At 37.1% G+C, this 14,561-nt stretch overlaps 1 protein-coding gene across 1 annotated transcript in view; it reads right to left on the reverse strand.

Moving 5' to 3' along the window:
• Positions 1-448: 448 nt before the first annotated feature.
• The window catches only part of MYL4 (myosin light chain 4), a 75,070-nt gene continuing 60,957 nt past the window's right edge, over positions 449-14,561 (reverse strand). The window contains exons 3-7 of the mRNA XM_044055190.1: positions 13,213-13,362; positions 11,626-11,799; positions 11,399-11,476; positions 10,091-10,136; positions 449-1,033 (exon numbers count right to left, since the gene is read on the reverse strand). Coding sequence (XP_043911125.1) covers positions 10,108-10,136; positions 11,399-11,476; positions 11,626-11,799; positions 13,213-13,362 — 431 coding nt within the window. The 3' untranslated portion in view covers positions 449-1,033; positions 10,091-10,107. The remainder of the gene's footprint in view (positions 1,034-10,090; positions 10,137-11,398; positions 11,477-11,625; positions 11,800-13,212; positions 13,363-14,561) is intronic.

Here is a 14,561-nt window from a genome sequence, read left to right on the forward strand (position 1 = left end):
GCGGTATTATGTTCACCAAATCTGACTGTGAAGGCCTGCTATTTCCATTATATTTTTTACTCTACCACCAGTTTTAACTTACTTTCAATGTTTACACAAATGCACTGAAACACACATGTGATGTAAATGCCTTTTATCAGGCCAGCATAGGTTTTGTAGTTGCTCAAGCCTTCAGGCTAGCATGATCCCTTCATCGGGAGTTATTAAGTTACTGATGTTATACACAATGGTTAAATATCTGCTTGTGCCTAGAAGTGCACCATTTCCTTAAATATTAAACTTTTTAGACTTATGAATATGATGATGATCACAAAATAACTATTTAAATCCATGAAAGGATTAACAAATGGAAACTGAGATGCAATTACTGTACATTTAATATATTTCTACAATATGAAATGAAGAGTAAATAAATAAAAATGGAAAGAAATACTAACTTGAGATACACTTTATACTCTATATCAAATTTATTAAAACATTACCTCAAATAAGAGAAATCCAGAGATACAGTGCAGTGATGAACTGAACCATGATAACTCTAAGCCTGAATCAGAGATTAGTCCAGTGATTGTAATGCAAGTGATAGAAGTTAGGTGGGAGTGCATACTAAAGTTTCCAGAAAGATAAAACATTGATAATACCTCCTGAAAACTATGCTCTGCCTATGTGTGAAAGCAATCAAGACCAGTTCTTAAAAAATCAATTTCCTTTAAAAGTTCAAATTTGACAGTATTACTCAGAAATGAGCCAATTGCTTTTGTTAGAAATTTAATAGGTAGATCTGCAAATAAATTAGAAAACACAATAAAAATAAATTCTCCACTGGAGTGACTTTATATGCAGGAAAGATAGTTAGCAACTGAAGAAAAAATGTTTATGGTAACTTTGATGTTTCTTGTTCAATTCTCAGTATCTTTTTCAACACTGGCTGTAAACATAATCAAGGTGCAAGTCTCACAGAAGGTAGCAGAGATGCCATCTGTAACTCAGTCTCTTTGTCTGTCGGGATGGGAATGAAACACTTCCTTGGAATCTGTACAATAAGAGGACATTCATTAGCAAGTTTTGTTACAGTTTTTGTTTTTAAAAGCCACTCATTTGTTTAATGCACAGATAAACTCTGAAGCAGAAGGAACACAGCAATCACTAAGTCTGCCAAAAGGTCACTGCTTGCTGTACGTTGTTTTTGTGTTCTTTTCTTATTATACCCATGTGTTTCCTCCTCTATAGAAAGTAAAAGTGTCTTACTAAAAATCACCCAGCCATCAGTTTTGGTCACTTACCACTGTCTTGGTGAAAATAAGATTCCTCACAATACTTATAAAACGCACTTTCGGATTACATAATTATGTTCCTCTTTTCATAGGTTAGTACTAAGCTAACTGCCCTTGCAAGCCATTTTAAGCCTAGCCAATTATCTCTTGTGAGACTCAAACCCTGCACCTTGTGTTTGTAAGACAAACACCTTAACCATTAGGCCACCCTCCCAACCCTTTCAAATACATTTCTTTAATAAGAGTTTATGCCAGGCACCCTAATCAGCACCTATGATGTACTCGAACAGTCTGCTGGTTTTACTTTTCTCCTTCTTGCGTTTTAGGGAATCATGCTTGTTTTCTTCAGTCGAATGTTGAGAGTTTGCTGCTGCAATCCCTGTACAACCTGTGTTGCTTTCCTCCACAGCTATGTTAAATTACTGGTGCCTTTTCTTTGGTGAAGCCACCAAAACTAAAGACATGCAAGTCTGATCGATTCCCCTAACAAAACATGCAACTTTTCTTCACTTCTCTTTTGAGTTTCTAACAGCATTTGATCATATGGTAAGATGACACTTAAATCAATGTTTTGGTTTGTGCCTGTTGGATTCTCCCTGCATTTCTAAGTGCATAGCTTGTATTCTAGAATTAAAGTGTCATTGACATGTTCAGACCCAGGTCATCAGGTTACTTTGTTAGAATCTTTATTTTACTTATTTTCTCTCTAAAGTTTACTTTGTTCTGTAACCAGTTCATGAACACACTCTGTGGATCAGGGTGTAGCCCATTCTGGAATGATGCTCTCAGGTCCCCTACATTACAGTCACCCTCAGTTTTTCCTTATTGTTTATTTTTTTTTCTCAAATGCTCAGCTTCCAGAAGACAAACACACCAACTTATCTATCTACCTTAATAAAGTTCCAGTATCAGGCAAAAAGGTGGTATCTGAAGGATGCAAAATAGATTGCAGAGTTTTTTTTTCTTTTTTTATATATTTTTGTTTCTTTCTTGTTCTTCTGATGGAGACAAAATTTAGATAACATTTCTAGACAACCTAGGTTCAATGAAGTGACATATTATTTGCAAAAAAAAGTTTCCTCGACTCAGTAGGAGTTTCTTTTCTTTCAACTGAATAATGCCACTACTGTGCGGCACAAGTCCTATTTATATAATTGGTGAGCCTCCAAATTGCTAGTAGGTAGGTATGGTGAGTATGTGTGTCGGTTTTTGTTTGTGTATGCTTGCATTTTTGTATCTGTGACAACAACTCTGAAAAGGGTTTGTTATTATCTGTTCAGTTATCTGGCTGGCAACTAAATTAATGACTAATGATCCCTGCAATGAAAGTGCCCTCACTAGAAGGAGAAAATGCTTTGATTACTTTTTCCATCCTATCTCGAATCACCTGTTTTATCCATTCCAAAATCAGGATCCTATTGCAGCACTCAATGGGTGCAAAGCAGAAAAATTAATCTCTGATAGGATGTCACTCTATCTTGGGACATGCAGACACAAAAACACACAGACACACACCCTCAAATTATCTTTGGTGTGATTCCAGTTACTCACTGGAGTAATCTACATTTATTGACCATGGGATGGGTAAGGCCAATCTGACACCAAATGGGATAGTTAAATTCTAACACCAAAAAGGAAACCCGGTTAAAATGTCCCATAAAGGCAGCCGTCCTAGTAATTATCTATGAACTATAGAATGGATCCTTTTACTTTCCCATAAATGGGAATGCTCCTTTATGCCATCTTCCTTCTCATGCATCCAGCCAGAGGCAGTTACCAAAAAAAGTAGACTCAGTCATATAGGACAAGGGATTTCTCATTCACTCCAGCATTCTGAACCTACACCTGACAGTATGGAGGATATGTTTTTGATCCCATTGAGACAACTCTTTACTGATGACAATGCAATAGTCTTTAAAGGAGGATAGAAATTCTACTACAAGAAAATCATATGTACACGTATGGGGGAAATTTTCTAGTTGATGCCATAAAATAGAGATCAGGGCTCTGGTGGTTCTGCAGTACCTGTGTGAATTGCTCATGTCTGGCCTGTCTTACACTTCTGTCAAAAGTGCATCTTTTGACCATTTCAGCTTATTTGCCATTATAATCCCCTCTTTCATTCTCTATTTCATGTCATGTAATGTTTAAAAGGGTTTTATATACTAGAACACCTAAGAAACATGTGGCTCCATCCTGAAATTCTAATTTTGTACTGGAGAAGCTAACTCTACCTCCATGTGAATCTACAGCTAATGTTCCCCTAAAGTTCCTTACCTGAAAGACAGCTTTATTTATTGCTCTGACTTCAGTTAGAAGAGTATCTGAGTTGCACGGCCTCATGTCTGTTCAGCCCTTCTTGTTTTTCCATAATGATAGTGACTCTTAGAACTAATCTGTTATTTAGACCAAAAGTAGTCTTTGAGTTGACTTTAAATCACTCTATTTGTCTACCTGTGTTCTTTCCCAGGTCCACCTACAAGTGTGCTTGCTCTGTTTGCTCACATGCGACTTCCTTGCCTAGAGTAACGCTGCTTCTTGTTTGCTTGTGTGTCCTGATGCTTACTTTAAATTGGAATTCAAGCACTTCATGCAAGGAAATCGCTGTTTATGAAGTTTTTCAGTAGCTCAGGCTTGAAAGAATGTAATTTGAATGTTAATTATGAAGTTGGGGCATGAAGTAATATTTTTAATGTGGGTTATGCAGTCTGGGTATCACACAGAATATGGGAAATGTGTAATTTGAAGTCCTATATGGAAACTGTAGACATGAAATAATTGTTTAAATGATTTCTTTTTTTTTTTTGGGGGGGGGGGTGTATGTTTGCACAGCACATGGATTAAGTTCTGGTTTTGGGTGTTGATGTGGGAGGTCGGCATAGCGGTTACCGTGTGCATCTAATAGGCACAAGATGCAAGGTTTGATTTGCAAATGGGGTAATTGGCTAGGCTTGGAATAGTCCACAGAGGCAGTTGGCCTGGTACTAATTTATGAATTTATTTTTGGGTTGGGGAGTTACCATGATTATTAAGGTGTTTATCTCACAGACACAAGGTAGAAGGTTTGATTCTTACTTTTGTGGGAGGTTGGGATAACGGTTAAGGTATTTACCTTTCAGACACAAGGTGCAGGGTTTGATTCTCACATGGGGTAATTGGCTAGGCTTAAAATGACCTACAAGGACAGTTAGCCTAGTACTAATCTATGAACCTATACACATGAACAAAAATGCTCACAAATAACCTACTTGCCTACTGTTAAGTTTGGAGGCTGACTAACTCATATATTGCATATCTTTGGGATGTGGTAGGAAAACAGATTACCAGTTAAAAATCCATGTGGAAACATACAGGGCAGACATGCAAAATCCACAAAGAAGGCACTCTAGCTGAGAACCAAACTAGAAAACTGAACACTGTGAGGCATCACAGTTAATTGCTGTTAATATTGTGCCAGCCCTGAAAATGTGTTCACGCATCAAATATTTGCTAATTTATGCTTTTTTAACCAGACTGTTCAAGTGGTTGTTTTGAAAACCTTTTTCTTCAGGAGTGTGAGGTGAAAAGGGCAAAATATTAACTGAATCTTATGAATCTTGTCTAAATGATGCATTTTCAGAGGTTTCATAGATGCACATTTGCATTAATATTTTGGACTCCAGAAATGTATAAGATATTGATATAATTTTGCAGATATGAAGTAGGGAAAACATTACTTACATTAGATCCTTCTCACCTAAATATTTGATTGCAATAATTTTCAGGGAAAGAAAACAAGTCTATTAGATTTCTGCATTTAATAATGAACAGAAAGGACTGTTTTTTTTTAAAGCCCCGTAATTGACAGTTTTAATTATATAGTGATAGGATGTCTTGAAAAGAGTGTTTCATACAGCAAAACAGTTGTGTAGAGGTGACTTAGGTGATAAAACTAATCACATAATCATGGGAGTAAAGAATAATACAGCTTTAATGAAAGGAAACAATGAAACTGCATACCATAGCATGGTAAAAGAAATGAACAATAGGGTTACAGTGATTGTGCCTAAAAACCAGTACTTAAAAGTGCGAATGAAGCAAAAGTAAAATAATCAGTGATAAAATAAATAAAATCAAATACAGTTTTCTTTTTTTCAATTGCCTGATCATGAATGAAGTTGTATTTGATGAAATTTATTTTGTGGTGGATTGTTCCAACCTCTGTGTTACTTGCCAAGTTTTGATTCAGAACATCAAGAGTGCACAATGAAAATTCCTCAGTAGGTTAGTATGGCAGTTGAGTATCAGTTTGTCATGTTTCGTTCTAAATCATTTACTGACATCTCTTATGTTATGTTCAGCAGACTACAGTTTTCATTTGTTCAGATTATGTACTTAATGGTGATCATAAACAATTCTGCTGTGCAAGCTTATGAAAACATTCACAAGCACAAGGGGAGACAAAGGAGTTTTTCATCTGGACTTGAAACCATGTCGCTCAGAATGCTGGTCTAGCTGGTGTCTTTGATATGTTGCTACCAACAATTTCACACTTCAAAGTAACCCAGAGTGTGAGTCAGGTGATCAGAGTTGAAATTCTGCTACATTTTTGTTATACCAGAATTTAGTTTATTTTGAAACGACAACACACAGTGGTTTAGTTTGTGACCTAAAACATCAATGCCCTAAGGTGTCAAACTATAATTTTGCACTTTAAATTATGTCAGTCCAAACAAGTGTTTCAGGTATTCCCTTTAAGATGGGCACACATAGTCTATTGGCCAACTGCCAGAGCCTTCACTGTCAATAAAATATTTATGGACCATTATAATCACACACGCCTGGCAGTTTGCTTTATTTTGTGATCTAATCAAGTGGCAATAAAAAGAATCCTACTGCCATAATGCTCTCTTAAAGTGTTTAGCTGTTGGCAAACTCTCACACCAGTCATGTCAGGCAATATCCATTATAAAATAAACAATATAGGCTGGATACAGCAGTGCTATGAGGATTAACTGCATGCTAGAGGTATCTGGTAATCCATAAAATTAATGAGTAATGTTAGACAGAGTTTATGATACTACCACATACCAAGTGCTTCTGAAAAAAACCTCATAAGTCGAAGCAAGTAGTAGTACAGGTTAACCACTTGGTGTGAGCAAGTATATCTATGAGTAGCTTTTATAGTCAGGCAAATACAGTACTCTTTATTTGTAATTCAGTGAAGAAAGCACCAGCATAAAATTGATTGGAAGGACCTATTTGAATTATGGAATATTATGGTTTACAATGAAGCTTCATTAGAACTGGAAAGCTAGCCATTACTGCAGGAAAGAAATTACTTCATGACATAACACTTGTGAAATGAAGCAGATCTAGCAACAATGGTTGTTAAATGCTTAGGTGCAGGCAGTGAACTATGCAAACATATTTTTTCAGTAAACTTAAGTTCACTAAATAGCCCTTTTAAATGAAAAGGTGGCATAATGGTTAAGGTGTTTACCTCACAGAAGCAAGGTACAGGGTTTGATCTTCGCCTTATGAAGGAAGGTGCATGGTTTGATTCTCACCTTGGGAAGTCTGACTAGGTTTAAGGGCTGTTTGGTTGTTAGCCTAGTAATTAACTATAAACCAAAAAAAGTTAAGGAATCTAAGGTCGGTGAGTTTGACATAATTGTTAAAGTCTATACCTCACAGACACAAGATACAGGCTTTGATTCTTACCTCAGAATATTGACTAGGCTTAAAATGGCCCTTTAGAACAGTTAGCCTGACATTCATCTATGAACCTAAATAATAAACAGCATTAATCAGTGATGCAACTGAAACTCGTTAAGAGTCACCACTAAAATAATCCACAATTTTTTCAAAACTATGACTTTACAGAGCTAGAGGTTGATGTTTCACTAAACAAGTGGGCAGAAAGCACCCGCAAACCCTGTTCACCGTCTATCATTCTATGGAAGAAGTACAAGAAGGCTGCTCCTAGGGTGAAACAATGGACTCTTTTATCCAGTTCATGCTTCTTTCAGACAGAAGTGAACAAGAAAGCCACCAGGAGCAAAACTAAAGTTGTTACATCACAGGGAACCTGGTCTGCTTTTCTGATCTTCAAATTTCCCAATCCTTTTTGCAAGGAGCTGTCTCCCACATGCACCTTATTATGGCCCTAAGGTTAACTTTGATTTACTCATTCCATCATTCAGTTTTAAGAAAACTGGCAACAAGGCTCTGATCAAATGTCTCTTCTGCTTCCTGCACTTTAAGTCATCTAGCTGTGTGGCAACTGATCTTGATTCCATAAAATGTGCACCTTATTCATTGCCAAATCATTGACCCACATCTTGAGACTTCCCTATGCTTACTCTGTGCCCCTGCAGTCTGGAGAGAAGCTATTGTTGTCCCTATAACCATGCTTGAAAATCCCTCCCTAACCAGTCCATTCCCTTCTGCCTTCTACCTTCTTGAGTAAATTTCTGGTGAATGTAGTAGCTAGCCAGCTACAACAGTCATGTGCCATGTCCATATTACATCATTTTTTTTTTTTATTAAAGACATTGGTGAAAGTACCTTTTGGCTCCTTAGTGACTTTCATATACGAACAAAGGCTTTGCTTAAATGTGTCTTTTTATACTAGCCAAGCATTTAATAATTTAGCATTTGTTCTAGTTGCTGGCTCCATACTGAGGCAAACGCCAGTGACCTTTGGTCTTGTGCTTCATTCTTGTGTGTAATGTGAAAGGTCACCTTTGGGTATTCTTTGTTGTTCTGTGGAACATTTCACTCTTAGGCCCCACAAGGCTCTCTGCTGGTACCTCTGCTCATCTTCATCTTCTTCCTCGAGACCTTAGAAAACTAATCTAATACAACGTGACCAACAAATGCAGCACTAAAAAGGAATTCATGAGCAAAATAACTGCTGACTGAGAGACATTTATTAAGTCTGATTTGTATTTATTTTTCAGATTGTCAACAGATATTTTGTTCCTTGTAAATGTCCTTAACAAACAAATGAGCGGCTTATCTCTCAAGCAGGTACTAATCAACTCAACAGCCTGTGTCCTGAGCTTGTTACTCCAGCCAGGATTGGTAGCATCTCAAAAGTCTGAAGTGCCACAAGTCTTGGTGGTTTCAAGTACTGTACTGTGTAACTCAATACCTCCCTTAGCTTTAACATCCACCTGCAGAAGCTTAAAGGTGGGATCAGCCTCCTTTTTCACTGCTTCAAAATTTAACTTCCTTCCCCAGATGCAAGGCAAGCTGTCGTAAAGAAGCATCTTTATTCCACATTTGCCGTTCTCTTACATTTATTTTTAATGCTAATTATAGATATGTATCTTGATCTCTGAAGTGAATATCATGGTATCACCCTTTTTGAGGTCACATACCTATATGTCCATCCTTGTCCTTACCTTCAAACTCCTTTATCAGAATACTGCCCCCTTATTTGACTCATTGGTGAGATAAAGTAGTTTTATTATTGCTAACGGTCTAGTGATAGAGCAGACTGTGCTGCACTGCTGAAAACCTTAAACTCACAGATGGAACCTGTTCCCTCACATGGATATTTTCTTCTTCCTCCCATTCCTCATGCAGCTCATGTGTACCTCTCCTGTAACATTTGGTTTACTTTTCTGCCCTTCCCAGTTTCTTCCTGTTTTCTTCTCCATCTTGTGTTGTTCCTCTCTTACCTTTTCCTCCTTTACTTAGCCTAATTATCACAAGGATGATTACAGTAGTCTTTTGTTCCTGAACAAAGACATAGCAATGGCTTATAATTATCGATGTGTCGCTTTTTGTATAACTTTCAATATATTGAAAAAGTACAGGTATATTTATTTAGCCATTGTTGACTGGGTTAGTCCCACTAGGCTGGTCACCTCTTTTCAGGGGAGACCCAGGGGAAATTTGTCAAGATAACTCCTTTGAGTAGATGTAGTGGGATCTTTTGCATCCACCTGAGCTACTACCAGTTCAAGCAGATGGGTCCTTGGTGTAACATCTGATCCAAAGGTTGACACATTCATGAGTGTAGCACCCCCCCCCCCATGCTGTACTGTCTGTAATCCAGTCACCTGGAGTGGGAATAGAACCCGCTGCCTTCTGATGTTTTAGTATCAAAGGCAAGTGGTCTGCATTTTTTGCCATAGACAAAGCTATCTGTCATACTTATACATGCTCTTAGCATTATAAACTCATCATTCATTTATACATGTACTGGAATGTATAATTGCATAATTCTGCCTCTTTATTGCTTTAATGGCCCAGGATAAGGATGAAATGGGTGTGTTTGAGCAAATTACCAAATAGGTAAATGAACAAACAATAAATTATGAGTAGGATATGCTCTCTCCAATAATCAGCAGTTTTTTGGAAATTGTTAGTGTTTCATTTAATGCTAGTGAGTATGCTAAGCTAACCAAGGTGCCAACGTTTGGGGGGTTAGGACTGATGCATTGCCACTGCAAAGTTATTAGTATAGTATGGCTATCTATGATAGAAATTAAACAGAGAGATGCATCCTATATGGTTGTGCGAACAAGCAGATAAGCAAACTGATTTAATAGCACAGTTAAAGTAAATGTATGTATTAGCAAGTACTTCTACAGTTCATAGATGTATAGAAAAATAAAATACAAGATGTGTTATAGAGACAGGAATAAATAGTTAAACATTGTTCGTATGCATCACTGGCAAAAGTTTTGGAGAATTATGATTTAACTCTTATAGTTCTCTTCTGACTCATTTGGAGCAGATAGGTTGCATAAAATACACTTTGTCTCCCTGATAAAACACACATTATTATGAAATGTATGAAATTTAATATCTGCACTTACCATAAGAAATAGTTAATTCATCCAGACATAATGTGTTTGATAAAAGCTGCAAAAAGGGACAAAAGTGAGAACATTAAGGAATGCAGCAATTCTGATTTTCTTTGTCACTCTATCCATTTACATTTATGATCAATGTCTGAGAACACTACATCCTCAGATGTCTTTTCTGGTCATAACAAGTTAGAAGCCACAAAAACAATTAAGAAATATTACAGGATTTGTAGCAAATGCCATAACAATATTTCAAAAACTGAACGAAGAATTATTATTTGGAAAAGGACATGAAATGCATCAATAGTAAAAGCAACATTATACTCTGCGATTTGACGACACTGTCTTTTAAGAGTGAGAGTCATTACTGTCTTTTTTTCTTCTTCTTCTTGTAAATTAGTTACTTTATAATTGCAATAAAGCATTCCAAGCTATGTTTCCTGGCACTGGACTTGCTTTTCAGGTGCCTGATATATTTATACAAACAGGCGAGTCATTATATTATCTTAACAAGATACTGTCCCAGAATGCCTTATCATTTCACTACACAAGTAAAATATAAAACTTACAATGAATTGCAAAATGTTGTGCTATAGTTTAATTTTTGCAGCTATACTGTTAGTATTTATTTATTTTTTACCATGGTTCATTAACAAGGACGATCTGCCATGGTATTTATATTAAATAGGGGAACAAGACTTTTCCATATGTAACATGCTCGTATTTATTATGTTTGCCCAGGCTCCTGTTGTAATTCTGAGGAATGTAACTGAGCTTTGGTATTACTGGACATTCAGAGCAATTGTTGGGGAATATATTAGAAGTCTGAGGCTGCTTTAGTATATTGTTTCTCCCTATTTTGAGATACAGTGACCTTGCAGTTAGTATACATAGGTAGTGGGAGTGTGAGGAGCACAGTCCCCATGTCTGGAGCAGGGCAATTTGTCTTCCCTTCAAAAGCAGTCTAATTGTGTAACAGAAAATTTCACTATTCATTGTTTTACTCTCAGGATTAAAGTTTATTTTATCTGATTAATAAATGAATAAATAAAATATATTCACTCAGATTCCAAGCTCTCCCAGATTTAAGCTTCCACAAGCACGTCATCAGAGACAGATAAATATAAGAAGGGAATGCACTTCAATACACTGGCTAATGTTCTTTCAAAAATGCTTGACATTTATGTTACACTGCTTGTCTACAGACAATCTGTTTACTATGGGGAGAATGAGTTTTGAGAGCTGCTTAGGTTCATATGTTCTTCCACTAAGACAATAAAGAGATAAAATAAGCAAGAGTAAAAAACGTTGTTTTACCTTCATAATTAATGCAGCCATTGGCATCTTCTTGTCCAGCCATAAGCTGCTCCACCTCATCTTCAGTCATCTTCTCACCTGGGCAACCAAACATTCATGGTTAAAAGAAGACTATACAGCAACAGCTTTTATCACAAAATGCATGATGTAACTGTTTTCACTGTTTTGTCTGTTATCATACAACTATACCACTAAAGATGTGACATAGAAAGACAAAGGATCCTTACCTAGAGTAGCAAGGACATGGCGAAGTTCAGCACCCATTACTGTGCCATTGCCTTCCTTGTCAAAGACTCGAAGCCCTTCTACAAAATCCTCAAAGCTTCCTTGATCCTTGGACCTAGAGATGTGCTGTAGCATGGGCAGGAAGGTTTCAAAATCAAGCATTTTTGTGTTCATTTCTGCAAAAAAGAATACATTTTACTAAAACAAGAACAAATTAGGTCTCACACATGTGGGAGGGCATGAACATGTCAAACAATGACTACATAGCAAAGGAGTTGTCATGGTGGCATAAATATGCCAGAGTTAAAAAAATGATGCAATCTCTTCAGGAGTCAGTCTGTCTTCATGTTCTGGAATGGTCCCTGAAGCATGAAACAGAAACTATACAATTTGAGCCAGCTTCTGAAGTGGTAATGCTTTGCACAGCTTGTAAATGTAATATTACTGCCATGTTTTAGCTAAGTATCACCAGATTTTCAAAAATTCCACCGTATCTTTCACTGCTCATTCTTGTAATAATGCCACAGCACTGCTTATGGAGACAAAATGTTTTTGACATTTAATTTGTGGTGTGACAACATCAATCATTGTATGATTTCATTATAGGTACCTGCAGCAGTATGGGAGAGAGAGATTGGGCCATCTCTGCAACATTGCCTTTTCCTCCATTTGACAGTTGAATATAATCAGAAAAATTGAAAATGGCACTTCAGATGAAAGCCGACTGGTTATATGATAGATTTACAGCTTTCCTGATGTATCAAGGACTGTACCAAGCAGGGTCTGAACTGAGCAGTAAGATATAATCAGACATGTATCATACTGCAGTGGCAGTTTTGTATGTTGGAGCATGAACCATGACCAGGGAACTAATTAGCTGGGAAGGGCCACATTTCATAATAACAAACTACCTGCAATTCAATTATACTGTTAAGAAATAGACATTTTTTTGTAAAGTGAACCATTTTTATATCAATTTTAGATGTGTTATTATGAGGTTTTGCTTAACTTTACTTTGGCCAGTTAGGATGAAGTATTGCTTGAGCCTAGGTCCTTGTTTCATTTCGCCAAAGTCAACTGTTCTGTAATCATTGCCAACCCATGGGTTGGTTCATGATTGGCCAAATAATGCTATAGCACTTGCTGTTTAACAAACTGAGCATATGCCCCAGCCCCATGTGCTACCTGATAATCCACCTGGTCCACCTGGCCCTACCAGGTATCAGGACTGGCAGCATGATTGAACCATTTCTCTTCCTTCAGGTGAGCAAACTACCAGTGGCCACAGACTCTAACACTACTTGGCCAGCTTCTGTAGCACCTCATTTGCTAGTCACTATTTGGCCATCTAAGTTGTAGTCAGAGCCTAATCCCTGTATATGACAGAGCTGGTTTATTGGTGTTGCTTTACTGTTTTTGTATTTTCATAGTAGAAACATTTTAGTGCACTAATTTGCAGAAACAGTGAAAAAAAGAACCACCAAAAAATTCTAGGCAGTAATTGCATAAGTGTACATGCATGCAGTATATTTGTATATATCTATACATGACTAGAATAAGTGCATGCCTAAAGTGGCTGGCAAACATACCTTCTGGCTTGGGCCTTCCCAATACTTTCATAACCTCTGCATTTGTTGGATTTTGTCCCAGAGCACGCATTACATCTCCACATTGCCCATACGTGATTTTCATCTCACCAGTGGGGGTTCTATCAAAGAGAGTGAAAGCCTCTTTGAACTCTAAAAATTCAGAAAACAAGAATACATGACCATCATTAGAAAAGGATATTTCTTTTACTGTCAGCAACAGAAAAAGGAACAGCTGTGGGAGAATGCTTAAAGCTGACTTAAATCAATTCAACGTCATTACCGCCTCACTCATTTTGTACAAGTATTAGTACAGAACTGTTGATTATCTCTGCAGTCATTCATTTGTGAAATTGGTTATTTGTGCATTTCATTTCAAAGGGTGCAATCTGTGTATAAACAAATGCAGTTTAGCAATGAGGAACAGAGAAAATGCCCAAGCTAATACCTGAACTTACTTTTACACCTATGGCACATGGCTACTTGTGTTTGCTTTACTGTTATAACAAGAATATGTTACTATATAAATCAGAAAACATTTTCTTCAGATAATAACACAAGAGTATCCACTTCTCTTGATTACTGCCACTGGGCTACCCTGCTGAAATGTCATATTTAATTATATGTGTATGGAGACTACACTGCAAGCAATTCTGGTCATGGTTTACCTAAAGGTAAGTAAACCTCAGACTGCAGATAGTGAGGCTGCATGGACCACATGACAATTCAAAGAGGTACAATCACACTGTTTGGTACATTATTCATTACTGGATTCTGGAAAATTGTGTTTCTTTTTAGGAAGTAGTTGGCTGACCTCTGTGCTCAGGCTCTGACTGACTAAGTTTTCAGGTAACTGCAAGCTAGGAGCAGTCATTGAATCCCCAAATGACTTAGCCAGCCTGCAGGAAGGTTTAACTCAAATAAATAGCTGGTGTCAAAATCATGGTCTGAAACTAAATGCCAAGAAAATGCATTATTGTATCCTCTGGAAAGTCATCTATCTCAGGGAACTACCACAATGATAATACGTTCCTAAGAGTTGAAACAGTTGTTTGGGATTTGGGATCTTATGTGAATAGTGACCTAACTTTTGACCAACATATGTCTATTGTTATAAGAAAGTCCTTCTGTACTACACAACTTATAAACAAAGGGATTGTGTCTAGATCTAGGGGTATCATTGCTCCACTTTACTCAGCCCTTTTTAGGCCAGTCATTGAATATAATTCCCCGTTGGAGTATATTTGTCTAAACACATGCAACAACTAGAACACCCACAGAAATACCTTACTAAAAGGACACAATGCCTAAACAACATGTCCTACATAGACAGACTCAAAGCCCTGTCAGTA

This window comes from Protopterus annectens, chromosome 13.part0 (genome assembly GCF_019279795.1).
Source record: "Protopterus annectens isolate FY-2018-M chromosome 13.part0, PAN1.0, whole genome shotgun sequence".
In the NCBI taxonomy this organism is placed as follows: Eukaryota; Metazoa; Chordata; order Ceratodontiformes; family Protopteridae; genus Protopterus; species Protopterus annectens.